The following is a 19,997-nucleotide window of genomic DNA, read 5'->3' as shown; positions in this document are numbered from 1 at the left end:
AGTGTGCTCCAAGCAAAGTGAAAAACCACTCGGGAACCAAGACGGTCAAGTTTCATCGGAGGAGTTTAATTCTCTATTTTTATAGATATCATTTATTAAATTAGAAGGCTGATAAGCAAAAATATATTTTACAAAGATAGATCCGGACTCTGCACCCCAACAGACACTCGAGAAAGCTCTGAGGATCGTTCCCACCAGCACGCCGCACACGTGCCGCTGGAGGGGGTCTGTTCGCCGAAGGAGCCGCGGGAAGAACCCAGTGCACAGACACCGTGTCCTCACCGCCCTGACAGCGCCGGGGCTGCCACCAGAGGAAACGCACCGACCAGCTCGCGGAGGGCGGAGGCCCCGGGGCCCCGGGCACCGGTAGCCGCCCTGGCTCGTGGGAGTCCGTGGCGGCCACGCCGCGGCCGCTTCAGAGGAACCGTGCCGTCCCCCAGGAGGAGCGGGCCGCCACAGGCACGAGCCCACACGCAGGACAGCGGGGCGCGCAGGAAGAAAGGACAGCCTAGCACAGGCAGCCATGGCCGGCCGGGTGCAGGCTCTCTGGGACGCCACAAACACGGTGTCGGCAAGAAAAGGGGAGCAGAAGCGACAGGTTCAGGGTCCCTCTCCTGCCAGCCCAGGCCCTGTGAGCTAGCCTGGTGCCTGTCCCCGAGGGGAGCACGTCCCTGACACGCACAAACACCCCCACAGCTTTAAGGCAGAAGGCGGCACTGGGGCCCGGGGGGACCTGGGGTCCCGGATGCGTGTCCGTGAAGGTCGCCCCCAAGTGAGAGCCGCGGGCCTGCCCAACGCTTTCGCCCGTTTGGGGAGGAATCTGCGCGAGGACGCGGGCCCAAACCGTCCGACGTGGGAAGTCCTGCTTCGCGAGAAGGCAGGGCTCCCACGTCCCAGCCGGTGGTCGGGACTCAGTGGAGGCAAATCTTCATGGAGAACCCTCGCCTGGTGAGGCCGCCACGCCAGCCGGACACGCTCCTTCAGGCTTCTGTGCGCCGACCCCAGGCCACCGCGCACTCGCCGCTGGCGGCAGCATCCTCCAACTGACAGGTGGCCCCGCGTGCACCGAGGGCTGGACGGAGTCCGGTCCTCAGGCTGAGCCTTCGCAGGGCCACACCGTTGGGGGCTGCGGGGCCCACGGCAACAAGACCATCTGGAGGCAAGTGTGCGTGCACGCGCCTGGGCTAAGCAGTGCCCGAGACCCCTCCCACGTTGCAGATTTCCACAAGGTGTCCCCCACCCTGTCCCGTCCTGTGGTCACAACGGGAGCCTCGGCCGCCACGCGGTCCACAGCGCCGCACATGCCCCCCTTGCCTCTAGGAAGCCCCAGACATTCATCGGTTTGCTATTTTTTTTGTCCAAACCGAACCCGCAGGACTGGTACACGTTTGCTTAAATCAACGTCAGTTGTAAGCCAACGGTTCCTGATACCCTTTAATGAACAAACACGAAGTACTGCCCCTTCTACTTTTCACCCTCGGTTTCACGTTCTGTCCCAAGAGCTGGTCAGGGAGCAGAGGGGCAGTCCCTCGGAAAAACAGCCCACAAAGTCGGCGTGAGACACAGCAGGAAAACGCCTAACGGGGGGGTCCCTAGGGCAGCCCTGCTCCAGAGCCCACAGGTGGGGACAGGCGGGTGGACGGACATCAGCGCTGAACCTGCCGCTGGCCGGCAACACAGAGGTCAGCCTGCCCAGGACGCTGGTGAGCGGCCCCGGACCACAGACAAGGAACAAGGGACGGACGTGAATTTGAAGCTGGACTCGTAAAAACCATCCCAATCGGCTGTCGATGTTCTCTGTGCCTGAAATACGAGGTCTACCCCGACTGAGCAAAGTAACCGCATGCCATCGTCAAACCAGGAGGGCACGGGACGCTTTCTAAAGCGCCGCAGAGTCAGGCTGCTCGCACGGGGCGCTCTCGGGACAGCGTGCGGAGCAGAAGCACACGGCACTCGAAGACACACGTCCCCAAGCGGCAGGGGGGAGAGCGTGTGGACGGGACACGGCCCACGTGCCCACTCTTCTCCCGACAAAGCGAGGGACAGGCCCGCCCACACCCGCACCCAAGCGGTGGTGGCACTCAGTGGCTGGGGACCAGCGACCCGCATGCATCCCAAACGAGGGTGAGGACTGGGGCTACAGATGGCTGAGAAAAGGCTACACGGGGCTCCTTCACAGGAACGGGGAGGGGGGCGGGGCCGGCAGGTCGAGAGGGGCAGAGGCAGCGTGGCGGCCGGGGCCCTAGGACTCTTCGCCCATCTGGAGCAGGGAGTTGATGGCCGCGTCCCTGTCCCCTCTCTGGGCTTCCAGCACGGAGCGGATCACCTCCCGGTCCATGTTGGGGAACATGTCCTGGATGGCCTTCAGATCCTCCTCGCTGCAGCGGGGCTGGGTGCTCACGGCCGCCGGGGGCAGGGCCACGGGCACCACGCCAGGGCCGCACACGGCGGGCACACCTGCAAGTGAGATGCGGTTGAGGGGCACCCGCGACGGTACCGACGCCCACACCGAGCTCCGGCCCACGGCCCCACGCACGACTCCACCGCCCGCGGCCCTCCTCCACAGCAGGTGCTCGCTATCCCAGAGCCGGGATGCGCCGCTCGAGCTGCGGTCTCTTAAAGTCCCGGATCATACCACAGGGGCCCGCCTGCGGGACCTGAAGGCCACAAAGCAATTCTGCCAGGGAACGGCCGGCACAGGGGGTGGACGGCCCCGCTGGTGACCACGGCGCGGGCTGTGCACCAGGCGGGTCCCTCTGCCGCCCACGAGCACGCTAGCGAAACCCGAGAGCCAGGCACGCACCCGCGAGCATTTCTTATCGCACGCCAAGCCGGGAGGAACCGCGGACCCAGCTCTCCAGTCCACTGTCTACAGGATGGATGGAAACACGGGCAGAACAGCGGCGGAGGATTTTCCAGACCAGGGGGCACCTTTCGCCATCTCTTAGGAACTGGCGTCCTTCACGCCCTGGCTCCACGGCCAGCGTGCCTCCCAGGTACTACTTTGGCTCAGGAAAACACGGAAGCAGAGAGAACTTCTGAAAGGCTCTTTCTTAGCGCTCCCAGGATCAGCTCCCCCGTGGGACCCCCACCCCACCCCTGCAGCTCATGGGTCTCTGCCTGCCGGGGGCGGGGGGGTAGCACCTATAGTTAGCCCCCTCCCGTGGGGGCCACAGCTCAAAGGTTCTGCCTGCCCTCCGGAAGCAGGGTCCGCAGACACACGCATCTCGTACGCGCACACCCATGCACACGAACCCCGCAGGTCACACGTGCGCACGCACACACTCGCACACCCCACTTCACTCGTCACGCACATGCACACCCTCCCGATGAGGTCAGGGAAGTCTGTGTTCGCAGCAAAGGAGACGCTGCAGCACAAGTTTCACGCAAACAGGGGCAGCGGGTGCAAGTCCTTGTTTGCGGGAAATGCGACTGGGGCCGGTGGCGCCTCGGTCCGAGACGTCCAGGCAGAAACGACTTCCTCTCCTTGGTAACTTCCTGCAACTCCATGTCCCAAAGCTTATCGATGCACGTCAAAAGAGAAGTTCAAAGTCTCCAATTACACAGAAGTCTGGCCTTTCCCAAAATAAACATTTTAGAGCAAACTTGAGCACAAAGTTCTCATTTATACAATGAACTAAGAAACCAGAAAAAGGCCAGCGACACATCTGGTCTCCTGAGAAGGCAGACTTTCTGTTAACCGAACGTGTCCTGGTGCTGCTGGCCGTGTGGGTCCCCGCACGTCCCCCAGAAACACGTGTGAGGTCCCCACCCAGGCACACGTGGACAAGATGGCCGTTGGGAGCAGCGCCCGGAGAAAAGAGGTACAGGCACAGACTCCAGGAGGGGCCGTGTGACCACGGAGGCAGAGGCAGCGAGGCAGCCACGGCCCAGGCTGCCTGAGCCCCAGAAGCTAGAGGGGACCACAAGGGTCCCACCCCAGCACCTCTGCTGCCGACTCCCGGGAGCACGGCCCACCCATGCCTCGACTTTGTGCTTTGGCCTCCAGAAGGGCGAAAAGAGATTCCTGCTGCCTTAGGCTATCGCTGTCTGTGGGACTCTGTTACGGCCGCCCCGGGCGCTCATACCTTCGGTGAGCCCCACGAGGTGCCTGTTCGTCCTCCAACCTCCAACGAGGGGCAGTTAAACCATAAGCTCACACAGACCCTTTAACCGCCACAGGGAAGGGCGCCACTGAGACCCAAGGACAGAGGTCCTCACACTGACCTCAACGCAAAGCAGGGCTCCCCACGGCACTGTGCTCTGACCCAACTCCCTGCACCGTGCCATCTCAGGTAGAGGCCACAGTGACCCGGGGCTGCCCCGCCTCCCTTCTCTCAGGGAGGGATCGCCGTCCTGCCTGCCCACCTGCTGCCACCTCTTCCGTTCTGCCTACTTTTACGGCCATCTACCGCGGGGGCTGGTGAAGTCCAGTCACCGTTGCAGCCAGGAGCGGGAGTCAGCCAACAGCTGACATTAAAGTTTGAAAATTCAAAGGCGTGAAAGCTACAATCCAACTGGATTTTGCCGTACAGCCACAAATTGCTACTGTTATAAAAGTGAATGAACACGACACAACGGGAACATCAGGGCATACGGTTCACTCTGCCCCACAGAGCGTGATCTTTCGTGCCGATAACGCATACGCTAACGTGTTTAGAAATTACGTTTCCAGGGGCGCCTGGGTGGCGCAGTTGGTTAAGCGTCCGACTTCAGCCAGGTCACGATCTCGCGGTCCGGGAGTTCGAGCCCCGCGTCAGGCTCTGGGCTGATGGCTCAGAGCCTGGAGCCTGTTTCCGGTTCTGTGTCTCCCTCTCTCTCTGCCCCTCCCCCGTTCATGCTCTGTCTCTCTCTGTCCCAAAAATAAATAAATGTTGAAAAAAAGAAATTACGTTTCCATACCTCGTCAACTTCAACTTGCCAACGATCAAGGGAAAAAAATCCTATATTCCACAGACGCATAAAAGATTCAAATGTAAGATCAGACCCTCGTGTTTGGAAGGGCCCCACGAGTCACATGCAGACAGGGCTCAGCCTCCACGCTGCACTACGAGAGCCCAGGGCAGGAGAAGTGGCACGCACCTGTGATGGGCACGTAGCCGACACCTTGCTGGTACACGGTGGGCATCAGGACCACAGGCTGAGGCGGCATCATCACGGCAGCCGGCAGCGCCTAGAACACACCAAGGACGATCACGGGGTCACAGAAGAACACAGCACACACTGAAACCTCCCGTGTGGCCCTGCCCACGTGAATGTCCCAACACTGCCCTGGCGGAAGGTCGGGGCGAGTGGTTCGGCTACAGGGGTTGTTTAGAGCCTCCCATGGAGATGCGATCGGAAGGGAACACGGTTCCGGGAAGCAAGTCAGTACTCTCTGCGTCAGCACCTGTAACATTTCCTGACTGCCTCTAAAATCTTAACTGCTCAACTATCGCGGTCACGATTCTGTGTTTACGTGAAAACTCTGTTAAAGTCACGTAACGAGACGTTTGAGTAAAATCACATCGGTGTTGGGATTCGCTTTCAAACAGCCCAGGGACGAGCAGCGGGGACGAAATTCTGCCGGGCTGGGAGACCACCCTCATAGCCCGACCACCCCCGTGCCGCCACACCTGCAGCGGACTTCCTTGAGGCAAAGTGAAAACAAGGACACCACCACTCCCCTGGGGGGACAAAGGCAGTGGCAAGAGCCCAGGGTCCCAGACCCCTCCGCCCCTGCTTCCCACCCCAAGAGCAGCGGGTTGACGATGGAGCCACACAAGCCAGGGGACCCGAGGGCTGGCAGCTTCTCCCTTAAACGCCGTGTGGCCCTGAGACCCCTCTCTGCCACGGGGCGAGTCTGCCCCCCGGCCACAGGCCACCGCACAACGCCGCTCCTCCCGCCAAAACACCCGATACCTGCTGGCCAAGGTCCCGTCCCTCGGGGACAAACAGCTCCACTGAACTTAGCTGCCACTCAGCCTGCCCACACGGCCCACGCCCTCACCGTGTAGGACATGACCAGGTTGATCATGCCCTCCTTGTCGTCACCCTGCCGGCCACTCAGGCTGTACCACTCGTCCTCCACCTTGCCCTGCTTCAGGGACTCGGGAATGGTGACGTGTGTCCAGGCGATGCGGTCGTCCATGGAGAAGGCTCGCTGAGGGAGACACGGGGAGACACAGGGGCCACCACTGCCCTGAGACCCCGCCCTCACCCAGCGGTCCCGCCCCACAGTGGCACCTCCTACCCGAGGCCCCACCCACAGCCTCACCCTGAAGCCCCGTCCCTGGGCCTGCCTCCTCCAAAGAGTTGTTCCTCTCCCCACCACCCCAGTATCTGGCCCCTGGCACTGTGCATACTTCAGCCCTGGTCCAGGCAGTGAGGGCACAACCTGGGGGGGGTGGGGGGGCTGCCCCTCTCTCTGCCTTGTACAGGTCCCCACCAGGGGAAGAGAGGACCCCACGGGGCCCCGCCCTCATTCCTGTAAGGTCAGGAGAGCCGTGGTCAGTGTCTGGAGATGCGTGGTCTCGTCTCTGCCCGCCCTCCCTGGATCCCTTGCAAGTCCAAAGCCCAGCGGGCATGGACGGGGGAAAGGAGGCACTCTCCCTGCTAACCATGCCCTCTGTTCTTCCCCTCCTGTTGCTAAGCAAAGGGAGAGATGGGGTAGGAGGAAGCAACCTGGAAGGAAAAAGAGCCGAGGGCACCACACTGGCGGGGGGAGGGGTCCACCTCTCAGCCCTGCTGCTGCCCAACTCCCTGTGACCTCTCATCCTGCCGACCAGAGCCCCCGGAGCTTCCGGGCCGGGCCGTGGAAGGCTGGGCTGTCCCACACAGGGGCCCAGAGGACCGGGCTCAGGAAGAGCCCCACTGCATCTGATCCCCCTCAGGAACACCCGGGGGGCTGGCAACTTGCCCAAGAACCCCACTCCCACCCAGCATGGGGTCTGACACACTTTACATCCCACCTGGTCATGAAGGCCGGCCTCCACGAGCCTCGGGTTTGGGGACGAGTTTGGCACTTGGGGAAGGGGAGACGCGTCAACACCGTCTCCACAGAGTGCCTGGTGTCCCTGTCCCTGGTGATGCTGCTTCTGAATGTAGCTGCATGGGACGTATACTCTCCCCCGCCTCCGAGGACACCCGGGACACCCGTCACAAAGCCACGACGTGCCCTGTGTCGGGGCACACCTGCAGCTCCTGGGCAGCCTCAGTGGCGGGAAGGTAGGGCACCCGTGGCTCTGGCATCGCCGTGCATGGCCTGCACCTGCCGGGCCCGTGAAGGCGGCAGAACCTCTCACCTCGTCAAAGATCTCCAGGTAGAAGGAGTCCACGCCGGGGGGCACCGTGCACTGGATGACTTTATTCCAGCGAGGGTTCTTGGCGCCATTGTGGGCGGTGGGCGTCTCGTACACCGCATAGCCCAGGCGCAGCCGGCAGTACGGGTCCATGCGGGTCATGCCGTAATTCTTGGCCAGCTTGGCCTGAAACACGACCAACGTTACTGAACAAGCAGCCGCCACCCAAGCGAGAGCTGCACGTCCACCTCAGCCTTCCACCCAACTCCTCACTTCCGGCATTTTCCCGGGAGCAGGACGTGGCTGCGATCGTGCCCGTGGGCAACGGGTGCAGCAGGCCACTGGTCAAGTGAAGGGAGCCGCTGGGCCACGCAGGGCAGCTACTCCGACGTCCCCTCTGGAGAGGCTGATCAGAGCCAAGGGCCACCCTGGAGCCACGGCCCGGCTTCACTTTCTGTCCTCCGTCCACTGCTGCGGGTCATGAGCCCCGAGGAGCCCAGCCTTCGGCCAGACAGGCTGCGTTTGCAGGGAGGAGAAAGCGTGGATGCGGGTGAAGGGGGAGGGCTCCGGGGGCCCAGGCGGCCGGTCGGCAAATGCTCATTCCAAGCGGGTCCGACTGGACCGTAACGCCTCCACACAGAACCCCACAGGGGAACATGAGGGAACAGCCCTGGCGGGGGCTGGGCGAAGACCAGGGGAGGAAGGGTGACCACACAGGCAGCGGGAAGCCACTGGCCACGCCGCGAGGCCCAGCGGGCAAAGTGGGAGCCCAAGCCACGAGGGTCTGGGAGGACCGTGTGGAGGGTGCGGACTGGCGGCTCGTGTGTACCTGAGGTGACCCCATCGGCCCTGGGGGCGTGGCCAGAGCTAGTATCTGGGACGCGTGGCCACCATAAAACCCACGGAACTCGCGAGGCCCGACCGTGGCTCTGTCTGCGTATGTGTGCGTCTCCTCAAAACCGCGTGCAGTGACTTCCCTTGCTTCGCGGTTTTACAGGAAGTCGTGCTGACCAAAACCACTTTAGATCCTGACAGCGCATTTGGCTTTCCTTGGGATCCGTTCAGCAGCCAGGGCCGGCCTGGAGGGGCTGCCAGCCCACCCTCACGCCCTCACCTTCCCGGCAGCCGCGAGGCCGTCCACACACAGGAGCCCGTGCCCGTGCCCGGCCCAGAGCACGAGCCCGTGAAGCTGTTACTGACTATTCCTGCTCCTTCTGGTAGAACCTGGCAATTGTCGCTACTTTTCACGTCTATCGCTTCGCCAGCTATGTTTCAGGAGCACGCCTCAGCAAAGCACGCGTCCACGCAGAGAGTGTGGCACGGCAGCCGGGGCCGGCGCTCCCCACGCGGGACACCCACCTGCACCACGGTGACGCTGAGGCGGCCCACGGCACCCACCGCGCCTCCGTACTGCAGCTGCCGGGCTGCCTGCGCGTCCAGCTGCACCTGCTGCTGCGCAGCCGTGGGCGTGATGCGGAGGAAGTCCTGCGGGAGCTCGCCGACGTACACCTTCGGAGAGAGTGCAGGCGTGTTAGCGGGGTGGGAGCTCAGCCTCTTCGTCTACGCAGTGAGGGGCCCGTGGGTGGAGGGTCTGCAGCCCAAGCGCCCCGAACCACCGCGCTGCCCGCGCCCACGGCGGCTGCTCTCTGGCCAGGAGCCCTGTCACTCGGGACAAAGGGGTCGCACGCCGGCCTCCCTGGGGGCTCGCCACCTGCTCTGGCCACTAACCACGGACTCTCCTGCTCACACCGGCTCCCTGGACAGTCTCAGGCCACGTCCAGGTGTCACACACCCTCTGCCTGCGTGTCTGTGATCTGCTTTGCCTGCTGCCACCAGGGCGAGCTGGGCCCGTGGGCCGCAACGTGCTCGTTCAAACACGGAGCGAAACGAAATTGGAAGCTGGGTTTCTAGTCACAAGGAAAACCCTCGCCTGCAACAGTTCAAGCTCAGCACCGCCCCAGAAGACAGAAGGAAGAGACAAACAAGAGCCCCAGAGACCTCACCCCTCTGCCTCTTGCTGAACCCTATGTCCAAGAGGTGGCCTGGCCTCCCGACAAGGGCCCGGCTCCCAGATGGGGCGGGAACGCGCCGGGAGGGGGGCTGCGCGGTGGCCCGAAGGTTCCCAGAAGCCAGTTGTCCGTGAAGGGGCAGCGGCTAAAGCGGGAGTCGGTCGCGACATATGGCGGTGCTGGCCCTGGACGAGGCTCTCCCGGCACACACGAGCAGAGGGGGCGGCTGTGTCCCAGGGCCAGCAGAGCAAGGACCCACTGAGTGTTCACCACCCCGAGCAGCCTCACACCGCCGTCTCCCTGGGTTCAGGGTCTGGAATGCCCAGATGAACTACTGGCACAGCCCCTGGGGCCACAGACCCCCTCAGAAGGGAGCAGGGCCTGTCCTCGAAACGGGACACGAGCTGCGGCACAGGGCCAGTGCTGCCTGTGGTGGTCCGGGGTCCTCCTTAGCCGCCCCACGGGGACACCACACAGGACTCTGGACAAGAGCCTCCAAGCAGCATTATTTTCAAGAAATGCCAAGGGAAACCCCCGTGTGTCAGTGAGTTATGGCAGACGGCATTTACTGACGCCAGCCACTAGGGACCACTGCAGCCGTCCGGGTGCTGGATATCCTACGGCCTCAATTGCTGGAGTTCTGGACTTCCGGATGGACCAGGCATCCAGCAGAATTCCAGGAAGCTCCACACTCGCTGAGCTCACAAGCACCACTGGGGAGGCATTTCTCCCCAAGTGCCTTTTGCTGTTTCATTTCAAAAGTCCCCAGAAAGGTCTAGGTTCCTGTCGGTGTCCCCATCTCAGGCCTGGAGACCACCCAAACCAGGCCCGGAAACCAATGGAAACCAACCCAGGACCCCGGGCCCAGGAACTCCCCCCGGCCACTTCCCCCTTGGCAGCAGTCAGCTGGGTGCCCCGGCAGCTTTTCTCTGCCAAGCAAGAGCACACCTCTCCTGGCTGCACCCCACGCCAGGCCCTCCCACGCTGGGACGTGCAGGAGTGATCTCGGCGCCTGGCGGAGGCAGCATCTCATTCGTTCTCATTCTCTGTGTCTGGACCGGGCAGCCTGGAGGGGCCCTGAGTACTCATTACAGACTGAAGGGAAGGCAGCAGCGCCCGGGAGGCCCGGCGTTGCCAGGTGAGGAGAGTGCTGCCTCCCAGGGGGCCTCCCGGCTCACCAGGAGGGCCCAGGGCTCGCCTTGCAAAGAAGGGCGCATGCCCTCCCGGAGGGCCGAGATGCTGTGGCCGGTTTCACGGCTGTGAGACCGATGTCAGTTGCCAGTTGCTGTAGGCATGAGCCACGTCCCCAGCCAGAGCTCTACCCAGCTGACACCGGGACGGATGCTGCCTTGCCGACCGTCCATGGGCCTCGCAGCCTCCGCCCGCAGGGTCTGTGGCCGGTGCCTGCACCCACGGCTGGCAGACAGACTCACGCACGCAGACCACATTCTCGTTTGGTCTGAGAGTAACTGCTCACCCCAAGCCACATACCGCAGCTCGGAGGACCCAGCAGGGTGGGCTGTGGACCACACACGCATACGCAGGGATGGTGGTGACAGCGTGCTGCTCAGGCATGGGGATCGTATGTCTATCTCCTTCGTCCCATCATCAGTACAGGACTTCCAGAACTCATCTGGGCTTAAGGAGAACACTCTGCTTTTTAATTGGGGGTGGGGGAGGATAAAATTGTATCAAAGGCCAAAGACATAGTATTCTTTTCCAACAAGGTTTTAACGATAAAACTATAAATGTGAGACAAGGATTTTTATCACATGAATTAATAGCACAAACAAAACACGGGAAGGGAGAGAAGTGGACCCCTTGAGCACTGACAGGCTGGGGGACACCAGGTTCCTGAGAAGCCCGGAGGACATCGTGTCCCGTGGTCTTCTCCCACCCGAGGGACGCGTTACAGAACCCCCGAGCAGCAGGCCTTAGGCTGTCACAGTCCCCAGAACGAGCAAAGTCTGAGATGGCCCTGGAGCGCAGGCCACGGAGGACCTATGGCAGCTGGATGCCACGCGGGGCCCTAGCCGGAAACTGAGCCCAGGAGGGACGGCGGGAGAAACGTGGGGTGTCCAAATCAAACCTGCAGTGGCAGTCACGTACCAAAGCCAAAGCCAGGTCTCTGGCTGTGACCAGTGGACCTTGGTGACACGAGGTGCAGATATACCGTCTATGAGAGCACACTACAGCTCTCCACACCGTCTGCAACTGATCCATAACTCTAAAATTTCAGGTTTATTAGAAAAAATTCCAATTTAACTTAACAAGGAAGAAAGAGGAAGGGCACCGTGCTTCACTTCCTACAAAGTAAAAATCTTACAAAATCTTGGTCATGCACCTGCTGCCCAGGAGCTACCAGACAGGCCTGCCCGCTGTCGCAGCCCAAGTTCGTCCGAGCGAGCAGGTTCCACCACCTTAACCAGTCCCTGCTCATGACAAAATGGTGACGCGTCAGGTGTCCCACGCACGTCCAGGCGCCGACATGAACCCTCCTGCCCCAGTGACAGTCTGCAAAGGCCATGGTAACACCTGTATTACTGACACGTATTAAATTTTCAGGACTGATTTTTGCCACGTTGTGATGGAGGGAGGGTCACGTAAAAACACATGCTTTATCCTGGCTCCCAGCCTGGAGGGAAAACAGAACGATCACTCCTGCTACAACGTAAGTAACAGATCACATCTGAAAACGGAACCTGGCTCACATTTACAGGCTGAACACATGGAGTCCCGACCCAGGCCTGGGGCAGGCGGTCTCTCAAGGAGCGCTGCAAAACCACTTCTGCCTGCTGCCCCTCGTCAAGTCTAGGGCTGCAGACGCACCGTCTAGGGCTCCTGTCCCGTGCGCCCACTCGTGCTCTACGTACAAACAGGACTCTTCAGTTAATGCGGGGCTAAGAACGACTCAAGTTTTTACGTTAAAAGTTAGCTTAAAAACTGAAAAGCCGTTGACACTTCACTTGGTATCCGTTTTTGCTGAGCAACCTTTAACGTAACTTATTTACTCACGTCAAATTACGCATACTCGTTAGCTATTCATGCAAATGTAGTACCGACATACCCAAGAATTTAAAAATTCATTCAACTGTTACTTTTCCAGTAAAGGTAAAACACCTGGAAAACTTAAAAAAAAACAATTTTTTTTTTTTCAACATTTATTTTTGGGACGGAGAGAGACAGAGCATGAACGGGGGAGGGGCAGAGAGAGAGGGAGACACAGAATCGGAAACAGGCTCCAGGCTCCGAGCCGTCAGCCCAGAGCCCGACGCGGGGCTCGCACTCACGCGAGATCACTCGAGATCTCGCGAGATCGTGAACTCCCGGACCGCGAGATCGTGACCCGGCTGGAGTCGGCCGCTCGACCGACTGAGCCACCCAGGCGCCCCAAAACATCTGGAAAATTTTTAATGAACTTTTAACTTTCGCGTGATGTGGGAAAGTACTTCCTAATCCACTGCTGGGTGTTCTTTTCGGCGCCTCGGCTCGGTGGCAGGACAGAGAGATCCTGTGGCACGAAAACTAACGTGAGAGCAGCTGCCGCGAGGCACAGCGCCCGCGTCCCCCACCGAGTCCAGGGCAACACGACGCCCAACAAAACCGTGGCGACGTGCGGGCCGTCAGCCACGCCGAGGCCTCGGGTTCCTTCCGCACCCTCCGGGGGCTGGCATCCGCCGTGAGGACGCACTCAGGCCTCCGGACCCCACACCATGACCCCCCAGAGGGGACCCCACACAAAGGCCTCCGTGGTCCCTGGCTCGTCCCACGGCTCTCGTTCCACACCACTCACGACTGGAACTGAGGCCGAAGGGGATGGAGGAATGTGACCGCACAGAAACAGAAGCCCCCGTGGCCAAGAACCGCAGGGGTGCCAAGGGCCTGGTGGCGAAGTCAGGCGCTCACGGGACAAGGACCCCCGACCTCGGGACAGTGTCTGGTGGGCCAGGGGCCCTGGAGCCTCCCCGCGGTCCCGGAGGCCTGTCCTGCTGCGGCCTATCACACCCTGTGGCCTGTCCCCCCAAGTGACCGCATGGGGGGGTGGCTCTGACCCCCAGCCTGGCCGCTGACTGAGTCCCCACTGCAGGGGGCCGAGGCGCTGGCCCCAACGTCCCAAGGGAGGGAGCCTGGACAGCGAGGAGCCAGGCCTGCCGTGTCTCTCACTGAGCCCCGCCTGGCATCCAACCGCAGAGTGTGACGCAGGTGGGCCGGTTGGACGAGGGTGGCAGTGTGTGGGTGGCACAGAGGCAGAGAAGCAGAGTCTGTCTGCTCTGAAGGCAGAGAGGCAGGGCTTCCTAAGGGGACAGAGGGGAGGCGAGGTCATCCAAATGTTCCAGCCTGAGTGCTGTGCAGGGTGGAACCACTTCCATACGGGACGGGTGGGGGGGGGATGCAGGGGAAGGTGTGAGGGAAGCAGGGGCTGCCTGGCGCTGTCTGGAACCTTCTGGGGAGAAGGCAAGGAGCGGCAGGACACACAGATGTGGAGTTCAGGAAGGAGACCTAGGAGGAGGGAGGAGGCAGGCAGCCACTATGGTGTTGGGGACCCGAAGCCAGGGTCCCCAAGTGAACGAGGACACGCAGAAAAGGGGGAGGGGCGCCTGGGGGGCTCAGCCGGTTGGGCATCCAACTCTTGATTTCAGCTCAGGTCACGATCTCGTGGTTCACAGGTTCGAGCCCCGCATCGGGCTCTGGGTAGACAGCGCGGAAACTGCTTGGAATTCTCTCTCTCTGCCCCTTCCCTTCCCCCTCTCTCAAAATAAATAAACCTTTAAAAACAATTTAAAAAAAGAAAAGACAAGGAGCTGGTGCAAGGACAGTCCAGGTAGAGACAGTGGCCTCAGAGCAGGGAGAGGCTGCTGTCCGCTGGCTCATGGGTGACGACCGTGCCTAGAGTGCCTGAGAACTCAGCCGGGGGAGCCTCTGAACCCTGAGTGCACCGCTGTCGTGCCCCTGTTCAGAACGCCCTCTGCCCACGGTCCCCCAAAGCTCAGGCAGCCTCCAGGGGCCTCCTGCCCTCAGCTCACGCAGCAGCCCTCCCAGGGTCCATAGCCCTGCACCAGCAGCTCCTCGGCCCCCACGGCATCGGGGCAGAGTGGTGGGAGGTGTGGGGGATGGTAAATGGTGCCCACAAAAGGGCACAGACGGCCGTGGGGAAGTGCAGGGTTCCTCGAGAAGCGGAAATGAATTTGCAGGAACCTAGCAGCTCACACGTTCAGGTGCTTCCTGCGGGTTGGGCCCGGGCCAGGCTGCATTCATGCCACAGTCCGTCCTTGCGCGAGTCGGGTGACCAGGCGCAGAGACGCCAGACAACTGGCCCACAGTCAGAGCTCAGTGTTGCTCAGCGAACCGGACTGAGACCTCCGGGCCCACAGTGTTGATCCAGGACAGGGTTGGGGGGATGGGGGGAGGGTCCTGGAAATGCGGGGGCGGGGGGCGGCTGCCGATGCCAGGGGAAGGACGGCACGTGCGGACCTGGACGACAGTCAGGCCAGAGCCCCGCACAGGCGAGAAGAGGGGCGGCGGGTGGCATTTCAAAACCAAACCCGGGACAGCCAGCCTCCAGCGGAAATTCTCAAAGCAAAACAAAGTGGCCCGGAGGTCTGAGGAACAGGAAGAGGAAACAGCGACGGCATATGTAACAAAACTGCACCCCTGTTGGGAAGACGTCCCTCAGGGTTACGTCCTGATCAGGAGGCGGGTAAATATCACTGACTTCAGACCCCGGTAAGTCTGCATGTTAAAGCTTCTACGATAACCACGAAGAGGGCAGAAAAGAAGAAAAAACTGAATTTCAAAAACCGTATTTAATCAACCCAAAAGAAGGAGAAAAAAAGGAAAAAATGGACAAACCTACGTGCAAAGGAAAACATCTGAAAAAAACATGTGTATAAGTATATAAAATTACTTAACACGTTTCACTTAAAAAACAAAGACACTTCTTAGATTTGACTTTAAAAATCTATCATACTGTTGACGATAAACCAATCTTAAATATAAATGTGCAGAAAGATATCAAGTCAAAGAATGGGAAAAAAACCAAAAAACCCTAAGGCAAACATTCCCACGCTAACATCAGACAAAATAAGAAAGGTTCTGTGCAGCCAGTAAGGTCACCGCACCCCAACAAGGTGTGACCTACGGAAAGGTCCAGAATTCCGACCCTGGATGCAGCAGCCTCGGGCCAGAGCAGAGAGAAACGGGCTGCCCACCAGCAGTAGGACCCGGGCCAGCGGGGAGGGGCTGGCAGGGCAGGTGGGTCCACTGGAGCAGAAGAAGGCGTGCCACGGCAGACAGTGTGAGCAGGAGGCCCGTGGGCTCGCCATGGTGCCCAGAAAAGAAACGCCAAACACGAGCCTGAAGAGAAAACCACTCTTCCCTGCGAATCCCGGAAGTTCCCGAGCAAGAATGGAGCCTGATCAGCCTTTGCTGTACAACTGTGTTTCAGGACACACAGTCCCAGTTAATCACCACAGAACACGGGACAAAATACAAACACCACCCTCTGCCATCCCTGATGAAGTCACTGGTTCAGCAACAATTATCAGTATCTGCACACTGCTATTACATTTGCGACTTCTTTGCATTTACTTAATTACATGTTCGTTTGTTTACACTTATGTGCAAGTGAGAACGTTCTTACCACGTTATCTTTCAAAAACAATCATTGTCAAATGAGGCTGATGAGGACCCTGCAGGGCCTCAGGTCACTGGAACACCACCTAGCAGACCACCTTGGCTCAGGAGGGACGGGGGTATTCAAGGGGAGGGCGGTGGGCTCAGCCCAAACCTGCTGACTGATCAGCCCCTCTAGAAGGATGACCAGGGGTCATGCTCAGCCAGGGCCCCATCAGCCTGAACTCCGTGGGGGCCACCCACACATCTGTGAGGGAGCCCAAAAAAGCTGATGCTGCCTCTGACTGAGCCTTGATCCCCATCCCCATGAGCTGATGGCACCACCGAGTGAACTCCCCTGAGTTCTAACAAGGCAGGGGGCCCATCAGGTGCCTCTCAAGAGTCTGTGCACTGGACAGAAACCCTGGAAAGAAAAAGGTTGTCGTTACAGGAATACCAGCACTGTTACCAGTGGGGCAAACAGCACGGGTCAGGGGCATCGCTCAGCTGAGGCTCCGGGAAGAAACCAGCCTGGACAGACAAATGCCAAAGACCCCTCTCAGCCCCACTGAAGGGACAAGGCAGAGCAGGGGCAACCCGGAGGAGCTAACCCTGCCCTGTCCTGGCCCCGCCCCGCCCGCCCCTCAGGCTTCCCTGAGCAAGGACACAGGAACCCCACGCCCCAGGCAGGCTACCCTTGGGGGGGGGGGGGGGGGGGACTCGGCGGGAGGCGGTGGTCCCGGTGGTCGGACTTCAGAGTACCCCCAGTGAGTCCAGGCTCTGGGTCCCCTGGAGTGCTGGTGCGGCACGCTGGGATGGGGCCCGCCGGCATAGGGCTAACGTTCAGGACCCGGCACTCCAGCACTGACAAATGCTCGCTTCGCCACCACCAGCTGGGACGGCAGCTGCCTTCTGTTCACGGCCCGGTACCCGTGTTAGTCCTGTTCCTCCACAGGGAGTGGGGCTCGATCAAGTCAGTGCGCCCTGGCTAGAGGAGAGCCACCAGACCCGTAACAACTGCCACCGCCCGCCGGTGAGCCCGGAGGGGAGCGGCGGGCTGCGTGCCAGGCACCAGCTGTGAGAGCAGGTTTACACTGTAGCGACCGGATGATGAAGTCCAAGCACCAAACCCATTCGCTGCCCGTGGGCCTTTTGTCTGGAAAAGCACCCTGGCCGTGCCCGCTGCCCTCAGTGCCGCAGGCGCCCACCCTCTCTCCCTCCGGGCCTGCCTGCTCCCCAGCCCCAACCCCACAACGCCAGCTCCTCCCTCAGGTGTCACGGCTTGTGGCACCTCCCACAAGAACCCTACCCACCCCAACCCCGATAGCGACAGGCCACCTGGAGTTAAGACGCACAGCTCTGAGTGCGTGCCTCGTCTGCGTGCTTATGACCCGTTTGTTTCCCGTGCTGCGCTGGAAGAACCTGACGGCAGGCATACCTGGCCGCCCCAAACATCACGAGCAACGTCACGGCTGAGTACGTCACTGGCACTCAAGACCCCAGCCCCTGCTGACACCTCCCTGGAGCCCCCAGCAGCTCTGGCCCACACGTAACGTTACTGCACGTGGACAAGCCGTGTGCTGCACACCCACACGCGGGTGCAGGCCACACAAGTGTCACACACGCCAGGAGACAGCGCACACCGAGGAAGTCAGACCTGGAACCCTGGGAGGGCACAGACCCTATACGTGTGAGCACTGACACTCCTACTCGCTCGCTATGGGGTGACGGGGCTTCCGCTGTGTGCTGTCACCGCGCTGAATGTCCCCTCGGTACCGGGACGCGCTCACCTTCCCTGACTGCTCCCTTCACACAGGACACCGAGCCCAGCTTTGTATGTGTTTACACTCAGTCTCGTGCCGCCAGTGAAGTTCCGCACAAGTTCCCAGGAGGGAAAGGAGCTCCCAGGAGGCTGGGGACACGTGACAGGCCAGGAGCCCACTGCTCCTGGGAGGAGGATGTGGGAAGAGAGACAAGCTGCTGATGTGGTCCCTTGCTTCTCGGATCACCCAGTTGCATAAAATGGGAACCTGCTGGCAGTGAGCCCGCCCGCGGTAAGTCACTGAAGACGGAAAGACGGACACACTGCGAGGAGGGGCCCAGAACTCCCTCACAGGCTCTGGACGCTTCCACGCTCAGGTCTGATAAGCGTCTCGACCTAAAGCGGGCTTCTAACAAAACCTGGTTTTCCTTTCAAGCTCGGGAACAACGTTCTGAGAAGATTCTCCTCTAGTGTGCACAAACAGGATTCATCCACGTCCCCTCTGAACCACGAGAAGCCCTGCTACCTGGGAGCCTACACGCAGGAGCTGACTTAACTGAAAGCACAAGAAGGTATCCCATCAGAGGAACCTTTTTCCTACTCAAAAGGGCCAAAACAGTCCTCTACTGTCCGTGTTGAGCTGCTGTTGATAAAAACCTCCCCGTTTGTGACAACCTGTTCCTGATGCAGTCTGAATGAGCTGCTGGGAAGCCGCCTCACCCTGGAGCCATCCTGAGCCAGTCTACACTTGCTCTCCTGCAACAGCCCAATGAGCTTTGGGGACCAGACAGGAGCCCTCAGAACGAGAACTGAGAAGGTCCCTCCCAGGTCCTCGGTTCCCACCCTCTCATTTGCAAAACAAAGAAAAAATAAACAACCACAGGGTTCCAGAAGTGGCCTCTGACCCGGGAAGCGGCTTGTGAACCTCACACTGCCTGGGAGAAGCGCAGGGACCATCTGGGGTTCAGGGTCCTCCTCTATAGAGAGACAGTCTGGAGGAGCCTCCTTCATGTGAGGACCATCCGGGGTGCGAGGGACCTCCTCTACCCGGGGTGCGGGGTGGCACCCACCGGGGTGCGGGGGGCCTTCTCCGTCAGGGGGACCCAGCCGGGTGCAGGCGGCCTCCCCCGTCCAGGGAACCCACCGAGAGTGCGGGGCGGGGGGCCTGCTCCGCCCGGGGTGCGGGGCCTCCCCCGTTCCGGGCCGGCCCCGCCGCGCTGCCGCCCCGCCCGGAGCCCGTCGTCGGGCCCTCCCAGAGGCTCCGGAGACTGCCGCTCCCCGCTCCCCGTCCCCCGCCCGGACCCTCACCGGCCCGCGCTGCGTGCTGACGGTGGTCGCCATGGTGCTACGCGGCCTCCGCCTCGCCCACCGGGAGCGGACGCGCCCGCAACCCTCGGCGCCGGAGTCTGCGACGCCGACTGCTGTCCCCGCGAGGCCGCCGCCGCCGCCGCCGCCGCCGCCGCCGCCTCGGTCAGCTGACGGCCGGCCCCGCCCCCGCACCGCCCACTGCGCAGGCGCCGAGTCCGCCCCACCCCTTCCGGCGCCGCACGCACGCACGCACGCACGCGCGCTCCCGGCAGGCGCCTGCGTAGCTGATCTCTCCGGGCCGCAGTCCCGCGAAATGGCTCCCGAGTTGGCCGTGTGCGCATGCGCGCCGGCCGGTCGCGCCGATCACGTGGCTGGCAGAGGCCTCGCAGGGCGCGCGGCTCTGCTGCAGTGGAGCGGAGGGGCAGCCAGGGGCTGGGGCGGGTGACTTCAGGATTCTCCACCTCGGAGCCTCCGAGCGGAGCGGAGGGAAAGCGACCGGGTAGCCCTGCAGCTGCCCCAAATTCTCGGGACGGGGGAGCCCTTACACGCAGATGTGTTGGCGCGACGGGGGCGAGGGAGCTGCTGGGGCGCGGCCGGTCTCGGAGATCCAGTCGCGGTGCCCGCTGTCGCGCGAGGGCCGGTGCACGGGCCACTCGCTACCACCGGGCGCGGCGAGGCTGCGGCCGCCGTAGTCGTGTGCGACCGCACGCACGCCCTCAGGGCCAGGACGGCTTCCCAGCCCCCTCCCGTGCCTTCTCCGCGCCCGCTTCTGGGATCACCTGCGGCGCTCTAGCCTCCCCTGGCCTTCTCTCCGTCCAGACCAGAAGTCGGAACACAGAATTACCTCTGCCCCCTGACAGCGTCAGAACCAGAGCAGAAACCAGCTTCCTCACACCTTCTGCATCATTACCTGCAGAAACCCAGTCCTTCGTGATGTTCTCCTTAGTTGCAACCGGTAATCACTCCAACTTGGTACACTTGACCTGGACCGTCCTTTCCCGCTGTGCACACTCACCAGGGCTGTCA

The 19,997-nt window shown here is 61.4% G+C and overlaps 1 protein-coding gene across 1 annotated transcript; it reads right to left on the bottom strand.

Annotated features, from left to right (window-relative positions):
* Positions 1-45: 45 nt before the first annotated feature.
* TOLLIP (toll interacting protein) lies at positions 46-19,157 on the bottom strand. The gene is made up of 6 exons (XM_047878790.1): positions 18,972-19,157; positions 8,640-8,789; positions 7,284-7,466; positions 5,990-6,142; positions 5,083-5,173; positions 46-2,457 (listed from the first exon to the last, which is right to left on the bottom strand). Exons 1-6 carry the CDS (start codon positions 19,002-19,004, stop codon positions 2,243-2,245), a joined length of 825 nt encoding a protein of 274 aa, XP_047734746.1. The 5' UTR covers positions 19,005-19,157; the 3' UTR covers positions 46-2,242.
* Positions 19,158-19,997: the final 840 nt, after the last annotated feature.

The sequence above is a fragment of the Prionailurus viverrinus genome, chromosome D1, assembly GCF_022837055.1.
Source record: "Prionailurus viverrinus isolate Anna chromosome D1, UM_Priviv_1.0, whole genome shotgun sequence".
Lineage (NCBI taxonomy): Eukaryota > Metazoa > Chordata > Mammalia > Carnivora > Felidae > Prionailurus > Prionailurus viverrinus.
Note: the sequence above shows the minus strand (reverse complement) of the source record. Positions and strands in the feature narration are given on the sequence as shown.

Coding starts and splice junctions, on each gene's coding strand:
- TOLLIP (XM_047878790.1), bottom strand. CDS start 19,004: ATGGCGACCACCGTCAGCACGCAGCGCGGGCCG. Junction 8,790..18,971: donor TCAGCACGCAGCGCGGGCCG/GTGAGGGTCCGG, acceptor CTCTCTCCGAAG/GTGTACGTCGGCGAGCTCCC. Junction 7,467..8,639: donor TCAGCGTCACCGTGGTGCAG/GTGGGTGTCCCG, acceptor GTCGTGTTTCAG/GCCAAGCTGGCCAAGAATTA.